General features: G+C 37.0%; 3 protein-coding genes across 3 annotated transcripts in view; 2 read left to right on the top strand and 1 right to left on the bottom strand.

Annotated features, from left to right (window-relative positions):
* Positions 1-18,953, top strand: part of LOC139954309 (interleukin-1 receptor-associated kinase 4-like) — an 83,903-nt gene that overhangs the window by 586 nt on the left and 64,364 nt on the right. The gene's annotated exons all lie outside the window — the stretch shown is intronic.
* Positions 131-4,809, top strand: LOC139933963 (U6 snRNA-associated Sm-like protein LSm8). The gene is made up of 4 exons (XM_071928210.1): positions 131-300; positions 1,315-1,355; positions 1,938-2,065; positions 2,667-4,809. Exons 1-4 carry the CDS (start codon positions 270-272, stop codon positions 2,755-2,757), a joined length of 291 nt encoding a protein of 96 aa, XP_071784311.1. The 5' UTR covers positions 131-269; the 3' UTR covers positions 2,758-4,809.
* Positions 5,050-18,953, bottom strand: LOC139933962 (dolichyl-diphosphooligosaccharide--protein glycosyltransferase subunit 1-like). Its single transcript, XM_071928209.1, has 11 exons — positions 18,603-18,953; positions 14,275-14,339; positions 13,284-13,593; positions 12,640-12,846; positions 11,537-11,729; positions 10,563-10,662; positions 9,456-9,594; positions 8,722-8,841; positions 7,333-7,468; positions 6,706-6,815; positions 5,050-6,159 (listed from the first exon to the last, which is right to left on the bottom strand). The coding sequence occupies exons 1-11, from the start codon at positions 18,846-18,848 to the stop codon at positions 5,974-5,976; spliced, it is 1,812 nt and encodes a 603-aa protein (XP_071784310.1). The 5' UTR covers positions 18,849-18,953; the 3' UTR covers positions 5,050-5,973.

The following is an 18,953-nucleotide window of genomic DNA, read 5'->3' as shown; positions in this document are numbered from 1 at the left end:
TCCACTTAACTAAAAAGTAATTATTTTCAATACTAAGAAATATTTAATAGCATTTTAATAAAAATTGTATGCAGTTTGATTTGATTACAGTGAAAAAGAAAATCGTGTTCCTTGAGTGGGACTGTCATGGCAGCACCCGCGATAAAAATTAAAACGTGAAACTGTCGTTTGTAACACACAAACAGTGAGTAAACACTACGCAATAACTCGTTATTCTCAACCATTTTGCTAGCACAGTTTTCCAGAGGTCACATCCAGATTTGTTCGAGATGGCGTCGGGACTGGAGAGTTATATAAACCGTATCCTTTACAAAATACAAGCAAATTTCGCCACGATTTGTCATATTTGTTGCCGTTCGTTGCGTTCCCGGCCGGCGTTGGGTCGCACTAAATTAAATGCAATAAAAGCCGACAACTGACGACAACAGCCGACAACAAATTTTAAACGTTCTTTGAATACAAATTAGATATTAAATAAATGTGGAAGAGTCATAATCATATATATGATATGTAATATAGTACTTTCAATCTGTTGAAAAAGTTGTCGTAGTTTTTTTAAGTTAACTGAAAAAAGTTTATAAAATTCAAAAAGAGATTTTTTTACCCTGAATTTAGATAGTAACTTGTAGTATTCATTCCAATTTGTTGTCGGCAGTTGTTGTCGGGTGTCGTAGTTGGCGGCTTTTAGTGCAATCTGTTGCTTTAGTTGATGTTTTTCAACTACATTTTTGGGGCTATAAATAACATGCCGCTTTGCATCAATAATGCGACTATTTGAGGCGCAACGAACTAGTCATGTAGTAAATTTCACTTTCGCCCAGGCCTACTTACTTGCAAGGGATAACTTTCCGTATGGCGCCACCACTTTTTCACTCATTTTTACAAAAAGGGATATCTCATTGAGGTAAATTAGATACTATATTATTTCATATCGAATGTAAAAGTGGTGGCGCCATACGGAAACTTTTCCCTTGCAAGTAACATCATTTAACAAATTTGCAATCTGGTAGTGCATAGTGGGGTACTTAGATTGGGCATAGCTGCGATAACGTAACCCTCCAGCTATGCCGTCGGGAGGAGGGTTACATTATCGCAACTAGATTCGGCACAGCTGGCTGTTGCACCGAAAACATTTTGCACGCTTCACTGATCATGATTAGTTTTGCACACTTTGATCCAATGTTTAAGCTGGAAAAAGTGTACAACAAAGCTGTGAGGTCTACGGTGGCTTGTGTTTTTTAAAGAACTTTATTTTAACATTAAATGAATTTCGACTTTCCTAGTGAAAGTTTTCCTTTACTTTCCGATGCACAGACACAGTTTCTGTCATTACCAACGATGGTCGACAGATAGTGGTAAGAAAGATACTTTTCATTTGTGCAGAAAAAGAATTTCACACTCAGGGTTCTGCCCTCAGTGGTTGGTGCTGGAACCCGCCCGGCACTTAGGATTCTCAAGACACCTCTGGCAGAGTCTTTTCTCATTCCGACCACCAGTCATTTTCAAAATTTGGTATTTAAACTCGTAATTTCCTTCAAAGATTTCAACAAAAATTGAGCATGCAACTTTTCCTTGGATCAGCTGATTTCCTCTTTTGTTTAAATCTCAGTTTTACCATTTAAAATTAAAAAATACTATACAAATATTATACTATATTATTGAAATTTTGTAATTTCCTTTTTGGGGGGTTAAGGTACAGTTGCATGCCTGGAAAGAAATGAAAAGAAATGGTATCAAAAGCGATAAATTTAGACTACTTGTTTAGGGTATTTTTTTCATGAACTAGGGATATATTTTGTTACCCACCAAAGAAATCCGCGGCAGAACCCTGTTCATTGAAGTGGAACTTAAATTCAATTGAAAAAAACAAACATGTGCAATACTTTGGAGATTAACAAGAATTAAATAGCCACAAAATAATGTCAATTTTTCCACAGGGAACGTTAAAAGGTTTTGATCAGACAATAAATCTGATCCTGGATGAGAGTCACGAGAGAGTTTACAGCAACACGGCAGGCGTGGAGCAGGTGGTACTTGGTCTTTACATCATCAGAGGAGACAACATGTAAGAAACAAGTAAAGCCGGGTTCATACTTTCTGTGAATGTGAATGCAATACAAATTTTGACGTCACAACAGTTGAGCTATGTTCAACTCCTGCAAAACAAATACTGCAAAAGCAACTATGTGAATGTCAAAATCAAATAATGTCCAGCCTTGCACTTATTTCAAAGTTTTTGTTAAAGTAGCCAACAGGGCTAGTAAACTTTGTGTTCAACTTGCCCCCAGGAAGTTTTGATAACCCAGGTTTTATAAATAAATTGTCATAAATGGACCTTTTATGAAGTTACTTTCACAGGATCAACAATTAACACATTTACAAAATATTATTCCAGGGTCGCAACATCAGGCCATTTAATATTTTTTCCATTTATACCATAGGTCCTTTTGGTTGATAAGCAGTTTGGCTACAGCGAATGCTTTTTTCCCCAAAATATTAATCTAAAACAAAAACTAATAAAAAGAGAAAACGTTCAAGCCTAATAAGCATGAGCACCCCATAAAGTTCTCTCTTGCTTCCAGGAGTTGCAACCCGCAAAAGAAAATATTTATGAAATTTTATTAAACCATTATTCATCCAGATTTAATTTCTTTCTTTGTATTCAGTGCGATCATTGGTGAAATAGATGACGATACAGACAGCGCCTTGGACTTGACCAATGTGAAAGCAGAGCCTCTCAACCCTGTTGTACACTGACAGGTCAGCCATGACAAAGACTTACTGTTTTTTCAAATGTCCTGAACTTATAAACTGAAGACAGTGGTCGAGCGGATTCTGTATTATAGCTCTTTAAATTCCAGCTCAGGCCTGGTACTTCACGGAGGCAACGAAGGGGATTGCCTCCATGCCCCCTGGTCATTGCCACAGTGCCCTTGAAATGCTTCAGTACAAATTTACATTTTCCTTAAAGGGTGCCTGCCCTTTACCAAGAAGAACATGCCTTGATTCCCTTGCCCTTTCAAAAACGAAGCATACAGGCCTGCCAGCTATTGGTTTCTGGAGATGACTTGCACAGTACTCAAAGACTTTTGTGATGACAATTTCCTAAAGATCGCCTGAGCTATAGAGAGTTATAAATGCAACTGTCTCTACACAAAATATCTTGGATTGGACTATTGTTCATCCTGAGAAACTTTTAAAAAAATGCATTGTTTCCCGCCCGTTTATGCAAATTAGGCAAGGTTGTGTCATCACGGGCAAAGTTGGTGTCTACATGGAGTCGTCCACATTGTTTAGAAGGGTTTTGTAGAATTTTCAGAGTGTGGGATGGATGTGCAACAAATTTTAAATGCTTTCGGTTTGTGCATTGTTTCAGAATACAATTACTCTGGCTTTTCCATTTAAAGGCACTGGACACTACTGGTAATTACTCAAAAAAATTGTTAGCAAAAAAAGTTACTTGGTATCAGGCAATGGAGAGTTCTTGATAGTATAAAATATTGTGAGAAATGGCTCCCTCTGTATACTAGAAACAAAGTTTTTGAGAAAGAGGTAATTTCTCACTCAAATATCTTTCACTAATATTCTCTTGCATCTTCAATGACCAATTGAGTAAAAATTTGCACAAGTTTGTTACTTTATGCATATGTTGTGATACACCAAGTTAGAGTACTAGTCTTTGACAACTACCAAAGGTGTCCAGTGTTATTGACTTTCTAGTGAGGTTACATTTCCAGGCAGTTGTTTTTGATAAAAGAAGTTAATTTTTTTGGAACATCTGTTGTAAATAATTTTTTAAGATAACTTGTTTTTAGGTCTGTGTACATGAAAAGGTGGACACAATGATTAATCTTTTGTGAGATATTCATTATGGAATTAAAATGGGTAGGAGGGAAAAGATGTTTAATTGAATTGTTACAACACTCATACTTTCTAAACCAATTGTCGGTAAATTGACCAACCAGTGGGAACCATTCGACTGTAGGAGTTAACTTGTTTCTGGAAAAAAAAATCTTTTTCAACTGGAATGCTTCCTTTGATTCTGAATTGTACAAAATGGTTTTATCTTTTCTATGACCTTGTTGGTAGCTTTTGATTTGAGTTGTAGTTTCATTTTAAACTGTATTTACTGTTGGCTCTTCAGACATGGCTGGAATTGTTGTGTAGATGCATTCACCGACCAATTGCCGTAATTGCCGTCTACGTTTTTCACGTTATTCAAAACTCTGTGGATTATATTGAATGGTCAAATAGTAGGAGGGTTGTCTCACTATTATTTTGTAGACATTTTAATTAGGGAAATATTCCTTTTAGGGTAGCTTTGCTATTACAAGATGTGAAATAAACCAATGTACAAAGAAACAAATATGAGTTTTACATTTTTGTTTATTTACAGAATTGTAACGGCATGTGTCCATTATTTCTGTAAGATAAGTTTCTTTTACAGTTGAGTTTTATAAACTGGAATGTTTCTTCCCTTTGATTCTAAATTTTACTTAACAGTTTCATTACCCCATTTTCAAGCAGATAGCTTTTGATTTAAAAAAATTAATCTTCATTCAGTAATTTTGTGAACTGCAGTTTATTAAAGGCAGTGGACACTATTGGTAACTGTCAAAGACTAGCCTTCACAGTTGGTGTATCTCAACATATTAGCATAAAATTAACCTGTGAAAATTTGAGCTCAATCGGTCAGCGAAGTTGCGAGATAATAATGAGAGGTCTCAAAATCAAATTTGTGGAAAATAAGTTCTTTCTCGAAAACGATGACACTTCAGAGGGAGTCGTTTCTCACAATGTTTTATACCATCAACCTCTCCCCATTACTTGTCACCAAGAAAGGTTTAATGCTAAAAATTATTTTGAGTAATTACCAATAGTGTCCAGTGCCTTTAAAAAGGAAAAAATAATAAATTTCTACATCAGAGCAGTTAATAGACTACACAAACCAAATATTCCCGCCAGCCAAAGAGAAATCCTACAACTACACTATCTTGACACATTTACAGTTAATCCAATGGCAATAAAGACAAAGAAGAGAAAGAAAAATTGATTTCAGCCAGATCGGAAAAGGTTTCGGCTTTCATCAAGTTTATTTTGATTCCAAGTTCACAGTAATACAGGTAGAAACCTCACATTAACAAACCAAAACAAGACTTCCAAGTTCCACTTGACAATTCAATTGAAATTACAAATTGTTGATCTACAAAGAAGGCAAGAAAAATGCCAAACAAAAATAAACCTTCATCTCCAATGTATTCAAGCAATTTCTTAAGTGCTTACTTCTTTGAGCAAATGTAGTGTGAAACAATGTTGCAAGGTGAAAGTGACTGGTAGTTGTAGTTCCTGTGCCAATTTTCTTTAGAACACGGTGATATAAAACTCTTTGATTAGGGTGAAGGTAATTTATTGATAGGCCTGATACTTCACGCAGGCAACGATTGCCCCTGGCCATGCTTTGGTGCCCCTTGAATATTCCAATAGACATTTACAAATTTCTCATAGAGGTGCCCTTTACCAATGAGAAAATGCCTTGGTGCCCTTCCCCTTTCAAAAATGAAGCATCAGGCAGCAATGTGTTCTTTTTCCACAGATTTTTTCAAGGAGAGGTGGAAGAAATATGCATGATAATGTGGCAAATCCTGCACCACTGGCACCAAACTTCTTCCCTTTCCGAGTTCTTGCATGGTCAAGACCTTATAAATATTTCATGAAAGATAGTTTGAAACTGAATTTCAGCAACTTACAGCTTATAATTCTGCTGGTTGTTAACCTCAGAAACTGCCATTTGGCAGACAAAAAGCTAAAATCTAACTTTAGGGTGAATATTGAACAATTTAAAACAGTACGATTTGAACCCATCTTTGATTGGGGTGCTAGTGAGAAGCCACTCTTTGAACAAATTGTAACCTTAGTTTCACACTTTTATTAGTTGGCATTTACAAAAAAAAAAGCCTCAAAAAATGAACTGTCCTAACGTAGAGTGGTGAGAATTGCATCCACTTTGGTGTTAATGTCATTACGTTTGGCCGTAAGAGTCTTGTCGACATCTATGTACTGCTGCTTAGACAACTTGCCGGCAACAACCTTCTCAGCGTTGTTTACGGCTGTCTGAGCAAAGTCCTTCAGGAGACCTCCATACTTCTGAAGTTCAACAATCTGGAAGATGGGTTGGACAAAAATTATTGTTTAGATGTAGAGGTCTTCGTCTCAAATGAATTATTAACAAGAGGATTCACACTTTATTAACAAAATCAAGGTATATTGCCACTTTAATAGACGACACAATTTGGCAAGCATGGGGCTCCACACCAAATTTTTGTGACTTGGCTAAGATTTAAATGCCTGACCCTGTGCTAAGCAAATATTAATTGGGCTGACAGCCCTCAGTCCCTTAGAATCCTTCACTTTGACAATTGGATGTAGAAGGATTTGGGACTGTTTCGTTCATGGGAAACTTTGTTTTCTACATGTTGACATATAAAGTGTTTGTGTTTACAGTCAAGCATGCCCGTCAAGAAAAATTTATTATAAGCTTACTTACTTTAAACACACTTTATTGATTATGTTGCAAACTACTGTTTAAATTGTCCTTATATTATTATATTATTATTATACAAATCGTATCCACTGTTATTGAGGATGTTACTATGAAATAAATGTCTTATCAAATTGATTTGAATGATGACCCTTTTAATAACCTACCTTTTCAGTGACATCTGAGCCTTCCTGCTTGAGGCTAGCCACGAGGCCCTGCACGACCTTGTCCATGGCACGGTTCTCTGTATCCAGCTTCTTAAGAGTACCCTGGAATCCTGAGAACAAATGCAAAGAGATTTAAGAAGTTAAGGCAGTGTCCAAACTGGCAGCTACAGCTCAGCTAGATTTCTGCATCATCATGCCTTGAGGTATAGGTCGCCCTAAGCAAAACCCTTAACAATAATCAAGTAGGTTGTCGAAGTTGTTCATCACGGCAAAATTAGTTGTTTTTTTTTCAGAAAAACTTTCTGCAGAATCAGGGAGAGTTGTCAACTCTGCCACACAGTGCTCCTGCCATGATTTGAACTGGGGTCCTCGAGGTAAGGAAAGATACCCCTCCGCCAATCCGACCTTATGCATGTGACGTCATTTGAGTAGGTCGCCCTCGTCTAGAGGTAAAAAAAAAAAGGTAGTTGTGCGTAGACTTGCGTTTGCCAATGTTGCGTCATCATTTTACCTCTAAGAGGGCGACGTAATGACGTCAACGTATAAGGTCCATTGATGACTTCAATGTAGAAACAACTATCTACCCTGGTTTTTCTTTACCGCAGTCTGAATGATGTAATACCTTACCTTGAGAGTCTTTACTAGACTTGTACTTGTTGATGGCGTCCTCGTAGCCGGAGTATAGAGCTCTCTTCTTCTCTACCTGCTCGATGACGTTGTCCACCAAGCTAGCAATTCGCATACGAGACTCACTCGCTTCATCCTGCAGGAAATAGAATTAAATTTTGAATTTTAGTAAAGTTTACTAGCTTTGTGACCCGAAGGTCAAATTACACTACGGTCATTACAATAGTCAGTGATGCAAATTTCTTATTGCAAAAAAAGAGGAAATGGCCAAACACACTAAACTTTTGTACAGTGTTTTATCAGTTGTCTATGGCACTTCTTCGAGAAAAAGAGGAAATCGGCTGATCAGCTGAAAAGTCACATGCCTGAGTAGTTAAAATTACATATGAAATATAAAATATTTTTTTAAAGTACACCTTAAGACAGTTCTCTAAGAACAAACTCTACATGGCAAGTAGATACACACATGGTGTTACCGCAAACCAAAAATACATTTACACCTAAATAGCAAATATAAATACTTTAAGAAAAACAGATTGCACCCTCGCCTATAAAACAGAAATAGAACCACATGTTTACTAAAAAAACACACCTCACTTTGGATAAAGGGAAATAAAATAATTATTAAGGGACATAACAGTCTAAATAAAACATTAAATTAAATAAGAAGTTTTATTTATGAAAACCATGAACGTAAAGACTGATGTGTGATTATTGTGTGATTTCCATTTCAAGGTACGGCTAACTGTAATAATTATAAGAAAAGGCATGCTAACCTTTTATACAATTTAAACATGTGTAACTATAGCTATCACAACCAGTACAATAAGCAAACACTCAAACACTCAAAAAATAAATTAGCACATTTCAAAAGTGAATTATTCACATATGAATGGAAGAAATATGAACATATTTAACAAGTAGGTTGCACAGTTTTTAGTAGTCCACGTGGCAAGTTGAGAGGTGGTGTTTACAAGCCTGTAGCAGTTTTTACTAGCAAATGTACACCGGGCTAGTGTTAAGGGCAAGCCCTGCCGATTAACTCAACCCATCAGGGTGACACATCCTTCTTAATGATAACACACCCTTCTTAATGGTGGCACGCCCTACCTAATGGTGACACGCCCTTCTTAATGGTAACACACCCTTCTTAATGGTGCCACGCCCTTCTTACTGGTGGCATGCCCTTCTTAATGGTGACACGCCCTTCTTAATGGTGACACGCCTTTCTTAATGGTGGCACGCCCTTCTTAATGCTGGCACGCCCTTCTTAATGGTGACACGCCCTTCTTAATGGTGGCACGCCCTTCTTAATGGTGGCACGCCCTTCTTAATGGTGGCACACCCTTCTTAATATTGACATGCCCTTCTTAATGGTGACAGCCTTACCTTAGTGATGGAGAAGTCAAGACGCACGATGATGATGACGCTAATGAAGAGGATGAAGAAAGCACCCACAACAAGAAGAGGTTCCTGGAGCAGGAGAACCTTGTTGAAGGAGTAGTGCAGCTGCAAACAATCACATCAATTCAATAAGAATAATTACTTTATATTATTCTCATTTAATTTTCATCAATTATTTTTCTTTACCACTTCTTGACTGTCTTTGGCTTAATTTCTTTATTAATCTCTGTTTTTATGGAAATAAATGTTGATTGAATTAAATAATAACAGTTGCTTCTTAAATAGCCCTAAAATCTGTCCGAGGTGAAACAAATGGCACCTCAATATCATTAACCCTGGTCACTGGGCCATTTCTTTAAAATTTGTAATAATTGTCCATGTTTGTAAGTACCCAACTCAATCTTTTATCTAGAAGCTATTTAAGGTGAAATTCAACAAGTAAACAAAGGCATGGCTAACTATTTATGAAAGTATTTTGACTCCCCCACAACTATTTCATTTCGCATTTGGCAGAGAGAGACCACTAAGGTCATATTCTGAATATCATTTACATGTTTCCATTAATTTCATACTTTCATACTCAATACTGTCTCATTGGACCACTTGACTCTTTCTTAATCAATAACAATATTGCATATTTCATCAAAATGAAAAACAAAATCACAGAAAAACACCACCAAAACACTATCAATACAGAGCAACAATATCGACAGACTTACTTCAAAATCAGCAATGTGTTGCTCTACCAGGTTGGTCTTCTTAGCGACAATGACTGGGCGACCGATGGTGTCTAGGTAGGTGTAGTGGACCTCATCCGACTTGCGCTCAATATCAAACGTCGTCTTAAGATCAATGTCCCTGAAGATAAAAAGAGTTCCAGTTAGTGGCATATTTGTATTGGCTTGAAAGGTTGTTTTTAAGAAGAAAACAAATTCTAAAACACATCAAAATGAATCCTGTGTGATAAAGGGTTTGCTTGTTTGTGTGCTGCGATTGATTGACTGATTGATTGACTTTTCAAACCAAACACTTTATTCATACACAAAATATAATTTTTTTACAAAAGACAAAGAAAGCTAAAAATTTACATTAGCAGAAAAAAACAGGTCTGTAGCTGGGACTGAAATTACATTCAAATTACCCCTTCAGTAAATATGTTAGTACGACTTGGTTAAAGCCTTTGGACACATCCGGAACAGAATTTTTTACTTACAGGGTTTACAGAAGGTAATGGTGAAAGACTGCTCTTGAAATATTATTTCATGAAATGCTTTACTTTTTGAGAAAACATTAAAACAATATCAATTCTCGATATCGAGAATTACAGATTTATTTTAAACACATGTCATGACACGGCAAAACATGCGGAAACAAGGGTGGGTTTTCCCAATATTTTCTCCCAACTCCGAAGACCGATTGAGCCTGAATTTTCACAGGTTTGTTATTTTATGTAGAAGGTGTGATACACAAAGTGTGGGCCTTGGACAATATTGTTTACCGCAAGTGTCCAATGGCTTTAAGGATGAAAGACACAATTACAGAATGATTGATTGAATTTTCCACTCAGGCTTTTAAAAAACATAACAGTATAAGTATGGAATAACAATCAGACGAAGAAATGCAAAAAACAGGAATAAGTGAAACCCAAAATTAAAACAAAAACCTAGGAATTGCTCATAAGCAACTAAATCACTATCTAAAAGAGCTAACTAAATCACTATCTAAAAGAGCTATCACTGTAAAATATGAAAATATTAGAACATACAATAAAACATCAAAAACAAAAAATAATGATATTCAATCTTATTACATTTTGGTGAACTTACTTGGATCCTTCAGGGAGGATTATTCTGACTGTAAGCTCATCAACGATCATGTCATCAAATACATGGTCCAGAACTCGCATCTTCAAGACGTACTTGTCCCCTATGAAGGAAAAAAAAACCCAACAAACCCACATTTTCAGCAAGGATAAAATTAATTTCAAGAAATTAGTAAATACATTTTTTATGGAAAGTATTCAAGAAACAGTACGATAGGAAACAGTAGGGGAAATAAATCAGAAACTATTTCGCTGGTAGGAAGCATCTCAAAAGTCGGCACAATCTAGGCGAAAAAGAATATTCCTGTTGGCACTTTTCAGCAATCTGTTTGGTTGCCAGAATGTTGGTGCCCCTCAAAAGTTTCCCATAGACTTTAAGATTTCCCAATAGAGGTGCCCTTTGCGAAATCAAAATGGCCTTACCCTCTCAAAGATGACCAAACATGAGATGAGAGAAAAATCAAAGTGTCCTTATTGGGATTTGAACCCAAGACCCCCCCCCCCTCGACAATCCGAAAAATGCTCTACCAACTGAGCTATGTTGACAGCTGTATACTACCTCAGGTTTTTCCTAAGAACCACATTTTTCTCTCGGTGTTGCATGGATGACACAACATTTGATTTGGTATGGTGCCTAATCATCGTCATCATTCAAAGATGAAATTCCAGGCGAGCTTTTGGCCAAATTTCATAGCACCGCTTAAACGGTAAGCAAATTTTCATGCTTACCGTAGCCGAAAAATTTGCTCAGGTGCAAGCGTATTTCACAGGTAAGCAGACAAATATAGGGCCATACACCGCGCTTACCATGGATTTGCATTGTGACGTCATTAATTTTTCAAGCAGTAAGCACCGGAAGGTTAGCATGCCTTTTCGTGTGCTTACGGTTAGCAGCACTATGAAATGGAAATCGCACAGTAAGCACAAAATCTGCCACTAAGCAGTGCTATGAAATTGGCACCAGCTCTCTAGACTTACCAGAGTTGTAGAGATTCTCATAGCTGGGGAGATTGTACCCAATGAGGTAGTGCGTCTTCCATCCTCCAAAGAGTGGGAATCTTGGCCTGAGTTCCAGCTCTACATGGTCGTCATGCTCAAGCAGGTTACTGGTGGAGATGTTGCCGATCTCGTCGCGGTAGTAGACATCTTTAGCTGAGGCAGGCAAGAAGGTCTGTAGGATGTAGGATGCAGGTTTGTAAATCTATACAAGAACTTCTCTAGTCACACACTAAATCTTGTTTGATTATTTTGGCAGTCTGATTCCTCTGTATTACTTTGCAAGGGGTTTGGGTACTTTCTGTACGACACAAAACACAAATGTCCAAAGACTTACATTAAACTTACAGGGTTTAAATTAAACGATGGTAGAAAATTTCCCTTGAAATATTACTTTCTGAGGTACTGTAGTTTTTTAGTTACTAACAATTTCAACATGCTTATCCCTGCTCATCAGGCATACTTGCTCAACTCCCTTTGGAGCATATACACCCAAACTGCTTAAATTAGCACCTCCTGTGGTGTTTTTGGGCAGGAGCCAGTTCGGCAGGAGAGTACACCGATAATACTACAGGGTCAAACAACCAAACCTTTACCTAAAGTTTGATATTTGTCAAACCTCTCCTTGTCAATAAAAACTCCTTTCACTAAATCAGGCAGTCATGCAGGTACACTGAAGCTACAACAGCTGATGCCCTTGTCTTGGCTTTGGTGGTCCTTCAAAACTCTCCATAGACATAATTAGATTTTCCAATGAAAGTGCTCTTTGCAAAATGAAAATGGCCTTGCCCTCTAAAAATGAAATTCCAGTCCTGATCAAGCCTAGGGCTTTTCTCAAACTTTGGCTTAAGCTCCGTCTCTGCGTGCTGATGCAATTCGTGCTGAAAATGCATGGTAAAGGTCGAGCTGCGTACACAGCGCGCAGAGCCTTAGCCTGCGCCGGAGCCAAAGCCGAGGTATGAGAAAGGCCCCTAATATCTTCAGAGAATAAAGAATCAAATCTCACTTCACTTTCCACCAATCAATTATGATACAAAAATTCTTAACAATGGGATGTAAAAGCACATCCCATCCATTTGACTCACCTTGTAAGATTTAATTGATGAGTAGCCATCTTGCGTCCTCTGGTAGTCATAGCGAGAGAATGATCCCTTTAGCTTGGCCCCGGAGTGGTACACGTCGTAGGTCTCTTCCACTGCGATGTTCCCCCAGTGAGACACCTCTATGAGACGGGTCATGCTGGTCACAACCAGGAACTGGTTGTTGTTCTCGTAGTGGACTCGAATTTTCTCCTGCCGAGACAAAACAGGCACAAGATTCATTCCAAAGTCAAATTTGGGGAGGTTTTTTCAAAAGGGTTCGGGCAATTTTTGTATAACCAAAGATTCACATCAAACTTACACAGTTTGAAGCTTCTCTAAAAATATTACTTGTTGAGTTGCTGTGCTTTTTGAGAAATGAGAACAACAATTTCACACCAAAAATACAACGGATTTATGCGGCTCTCCTGAAAATGTTGCTCTGTGATTTTCACCCTTTTTTCACTCAAAAACTTGACAACTAATGAAACTGAGAATTTACAATTTCCTCAGAGTTCACTTTTCCCCAAGGAAAAATACCTTGGTGCCATTGCCCTTTCAAAAACGAAGCATACAGGCCTGCTACTAATAATAACATGGCACTGTGTTGATTGATAACACACACATACAATAATAATATTCAAACTCACCACAGCCAGTGCCTCCACATTTTCATAAGGCCCATAGGTGATGACCGCATCATTCAGGGTGACTGGGTTCACCTTGCTGTAGAACTCCAGCGTAGATGAGGCCAACTTGACCTCAGTGGTCTGAGACTCGGTCAGGTAGGGTGTGTAGAAGTAGGCGCTACCGGTGTACTCCATAAACTGCTTCTCACTCTGCTGGATCTGGGCGGGGTAGGGGCGGAGGGCTTTGGTGAAGACGGTGTCCACGACAACTTCAACGGAGTCTCCGGCTGCTAGGCTTTTGTCAAGACTGACCCTGAAGAATGTGCCATCACTAGAAAAAAAAGGAATTGATGTTCAAAGAATATTACACATGATTTATACCCGTTACGTGCTTGAGGGGGATCAGTATACATGCAAAATTCTATCTTGTCGTTTTTGTCTTGGTTAATTAATGTAATATATTTCCAGTAGTTTATTTGTGATTGTGATTTAGTAATTTTTTCCTGTATTGCATGTATGCATAGTTAATTTCCTACATGGTGGGACCAATAAAGTTGAATTGAATTGTTGAATTGAATTGAATTGAATTGAAACGCATACGATTAACCCTCCAACTGATACACCAAAATTTGTACATCTATAGACAAAATTTGCCAAATTTTAACTCATGGTTTGATGTAGCTCTTTAGGTCAAAGAGCTAAGATTATAGAAGCTAGCTTCAGTGGTGTCTTTTTAACCACAGAAGGCCAGGTTGGTGTAGTATAGTCTTGTCTTCAATCTCTGGGACCTTGGTTCGAATCCCACCAGGGGCACTATGTGGATTGAGTTTAAAGTCCCTACTTGACCGCGCAGGTTTTCCCTGGAATAATTCTCTTAGAGTTTTACTCCCACATCTAAAACTGAAATCCCCTCATTGTCTTCTCTCTTCTCCTTTGGCTCTTAGTCTTATATTATAAGAAAATAAAATATCCAAATCCAAAAAGGTCCCTTTCACCACATTCTGAACCTTACCTGTATCCAGCGACGTCAGCCTTAGCTACTTTCAATACCTTCTTTTCATCACCGTCTGGTTTTACCTGAAATCAAAACAATTATTAAGTAAAAAATTGTAGAATTTGGAACTCTCATCTTTTTAAAAACTGCTTTCTGTACTATCTATCTAGAGTCCTTAAGTTATTTTTCTGTGTAATACTTTGCTTTGAATAAACTTGTCTGGTCCTGACTTTTATTGTTGTTCTTTTCCAGCGCCTTGAGGCGGATTCTTTATGCCATTGTTTTTGTGCTAAATAAATGTCTCTTTATTATTATTAATATTACTATTGTTGTGATCCAGTTTTGTCATTGCGATAGTGGTAACAGGTAACCTCTGACCTTTATAAAGATCCATGGTTAATAGCACAATCCATGGATTCTCACTCCCCGTCGAATGTCTTCATAAATGTAATTATTTTGAACAGACTTGTTCATGGTGGATGTTTTTTAATGCCAGAAAATTAAAAAAAAAATACTTTGGATATATTAATTCTTATCTTAGGAAAAGTTTCTCTTGTAGGCGCCACCACTTTTTCATTTGAATATCAATGAATAGTATTCTACAGTAACCTCCATGATCTAATATTCTTTCTACAGTAACCTCCATGTCCATGATCTAATTTACCTCAATGAGAAATCCCTTTTGTAAAAATGAGTGAAAAAGTGGTAGCGCCATAAGGAAAGTTATCAAATATTTATGGCACACCTTAACATGATTAATCTACAATTAAATAAATTGGAAAAAGAAAGACGAGTATAATAACAAAATCTTACTTTGTTTGTAATGTACGTTATTGATCGAAGATAAGAATGTTCACAATGGAAAGTTGAAAAGTAAACCGACATAACTAAAGACTTGGCTATAAAATAACTAATACATTTTGTGGTTTATTAACAATAAAGGAGGGTAAAATCTTGGTTGCCCCTCCCACCCTCACCAGCTCACAGATAACAAGACACGACAAACAGAACAGGGCAACTGCAAGATTAAACTAGACTTCTTTGGCAAAGGTAAAAGCAGTACTGCATGGTAATATATCACACATATTAGTGGAAGGAATTGATACATGGTTCATAGTTAAAATTCTTCCCTGTAATTGTATTACATAAATTTTATTTTTTAGACTCGGATAAAAAAATTGTAAACAAAAACTAGGTATGTGACAATCCTGTGCATTGCAGTATATTTGTATGGGCCGCGGCGTCCGTAGCGTCCGTGTCACCTTCAATCGTTTTTGGATAGATCACGTCCGAGTATTGCTTTTGTTGACACTTCGTTATGAGGTTTTATTTTAACCGTACCCGGTCGATTTTTTTTTTAACACATAGAGGACATATTCAGCTTTAACCTCGTCCCCAAATTTTCTGGACGCGACATCATAAAGTTTTGAAAAAAAATTACTAAAAAAAAAAAGTTTGATCTTGTTCGTCAAAACCGTTGATGAATTACTAAAAAGGTGAGTGGATCGCTTATTAAACCCCAAGAAGTGATTGATGTACTTGTTTTCTACCTTTTGGCCAAATTTGAAGAAGATTGAGTTTTAAGCAGTCACCTTTTTGAGATTTACAAACGCCGATGTCATCCCGAGAATTGTAACGTGAAAGGTCAATAGATGGAATTTTCAGTCCGATAAAACATCTGTTTAAACCCAATAAACATCGACAAAATACACAAATTTTAGGTTTAATATGTGGTTTTATGTGTCAACAAGTCATTTTTCACATTATATTTGCAAACTTAGCTTTGATAATGCTGATGATTGATGATTTAAAAGCCTACCCTGCTCACCAAATTTATGAATGAAACTGTCTATGCAGGTCACATGACTGGTATGAAGCGCTCTGATTGGCTGATGCTCAGTGTTTACAAAACATAGCTATCTTACTTTCGTTTTTCATGGCCCTTTTTTAAAGGTTACCAGTCCAGTATCAGTGATTAACTTCTTAAATATTATTTTGATTTGATCCAGGATAATAAATTCCTGTAGACCTAAGAGTAAGGGCTAAAAAGAGAAAAACTTCCACGATTTTAAGTAGTTCCTTGTAAAATAATGTTATTATTATTATTATTAAGTTTTTTTTTGGTCATCTGATTTGGGAAAGTTTATCATATTGTTTATTAGTTTATCAAAAAGGGTAGGATGTGTTACACACATTTACAAAAATTGTATTAAGATATATAGTATAGCCATATATAGGGATGTGATTGCTCTGTTTTAAAATGGAATTTTGAGGGGGGGGGTTGCCCTAAAAAAAGAAACTCTGTTTTTGTTTATGCCCACACCCAATTTTTTATTTCTTTCTTTTCTTTTTGGAAAAAATTCTGAAAGTTATATGGATTAACCATATTGCTCATTCAGTCCTAAAAGACATCCTCATAGAAACCATCTTTGGGCGTAAGATTAGCCACTCCTGGTACGATGAACACACAGCTTCAAAGACAACCTTCTAAGGGAAAGTGGAAAAGCTGAAAACAAGAAAGGGAAATGGTTATTGTTACAGGATTGGGTACTGGTCAGTAGATGAAACATATGAGGATGCAATAGATTATGACGTCACTAAGTTTGCTCTGGCTGCAGACTTTGTTTGTGACGACTTGGTTATCTGCTAAGAAACTGACCTCTGAGCATTGTGTTGATTATTTCTACATGTAGTAAGCTTTTATTTTGATGTCCTTGTTTGCCATTATTTGCACTCTAAGAGATTGTGAATGAGGACACTTTTGTAATGCATTGATTTTTGTACACATGGCATTTTTTTTTTTTTTTTTTTTTTTTTCCTGTCTTAACACAAACAGATATACTCCCCAACACCTGCCCCAAATTAACAAACCATTGTCTTGGCCTTATTGAGCATTGTTTTAGCTTTACAATGACACAAAGTTTGTTAAAAAGGACCCCAAAATAAGAAAGCTACGGACTTTGGGCTTCGGCTTGAAAATTGCCCGAAAATGGGTCTGCGCGGTCACAGCTCAAATCCTATGCCCTATATAGTTTACCATTAAGACGATGGCCGCAATTATCCCAAATTCACGCCACTTAAATGGCCATAACTTTTTTTTTAAGAGTCATAGAGCAAAGTTCTTTGCATCATTGGAAAGCTATTGGTAAGGGCTTTCCAGTGATACAGTCATTTGACCAGTTCGGGATCATTGACCAGTTCGGGATCACTTCAACTTTGCAAAAACCAAATAATTATATCATTTCTCATTTTTACCAATTTCTGTTGATAAATGTGAAGATTAACATCCATTAAACCAACAAACCCAAAATAAGGTGCCAAACATCATCAGCAAATAAATTATGGCCGTTTTCCTGAAGGTTGTCTGCAAAATTTGTCATTTTTTTGTTGAAAAATGTTGGTTGAAAAACACTGTTAAAACTTCTTACCTTTAGAATTGGAGTGCCGGGGCAAAAAATATTTATGTAAAATGATAAGAATGTGTAAAAAACATTCCTGTAATTACTGTGCAGTCATCTTGTTTCTTTGAGGAGACAAAGTTATCAAAATCTTCTTTGAGGGGGCAACTTACCCTTGACCAGTTCGGGATCACTTCACATCTCATTGCGTCAAATGGTGCCGCACTAACTTACTAAGTCTGGTAAAATCATACTACTGCAGTAGAAAGTTTATTTAGTTGATTTTGAGAAACATTACTTCAACAAATTCTTGTAGATTTTTTATTTTGTGAGAAAATTAAGCTTGGAGGGGTCAATAATGCTTTTTAGGTTCGCTTCACTTTTTCATTTGCCTTTGCTGTTGTTTTGTGGTTTTGTCGCTGGGTTTTTGCGCTGCTATTGAAGACACTTGCATGACATTCACTAAGGAAAGGAAGTCCAAGTCCATGCCAACACACCTCTGATGTGTCATGTCCTTGAGAGACAGTTTTATGAATGGGAGTATGGGTTTGCAATAAAGGGCACTCTACTGATTCAGAATAGATTCAACTGATCCTGAACTGGTCAAACAGGTGACGATACTTTTCTCAAAGCCTCTTCAAAAGAACTAATCTTTTTTTGTCAGTGAATACTTGGTGAGTTTTATGACATGTTTAGGTAAACTGATAATCTTTTTTGTTTAAGATATCAAAGAGATTGCAACAAAAAACCATGTGAATTCAAGAAGTGATCCAGAACTGGTCAAACGACTGTACTAAACTTATAAGCTCTTCTGCAACTTCAATTTTTTTGTCACATACCTACAAAAACAGTGAACAAACAAAAACACTGACCAAATTAACACAGAAACAATAATGCATACATTTCATACAATACACAAGTTGTCCTAAAAATACAAAGTAAACCTACCCCACCAATAAATGACAGAAAAGCAGCTTTCTTTGGCTCCACGGCAACAAGGAAACTTTTTACGGCTGAAGAACCATCGTTTCTCAGCGTTATTGCAGAGTTGACTTTTACAAGTTGGGAAACCAAATCGACTGTTCTTTCTACATTTACATTCACCAAATCAGCGTTGATTTTCTCTTGCTTTACAGCAAAAACGCTGGCAATACAGCCCAGCATCAAAAGAGGCAAAATTACGGCGGTTTTCATGGTTGATTGGGTGATGGATGGTACAGGATTAAGAGGATAGAAAAACCATCCGAAACTACCGATCCCTACACGGATCGCGAAAAGGATGCAGACGCCGAATTTTAA

This window comes from Asterias amurensis, chromosome 2, assembly GCF_032118995.1.
Source record: "Asterias amurensis chromosome 2, ASM3211899v1".
Classification (NCBI taxonomy): domain Eukaryota; kingdom Metazoa; phylum Echinodermata; class Asteroidea; order Forcipulatida; family Asteriidae; genus Asterias; species Asterias amurensis.
Note: the sequence above shows the minus strand (reverse complement) of the source record. Positions and strands in the feature narration are given on the sequence as shown.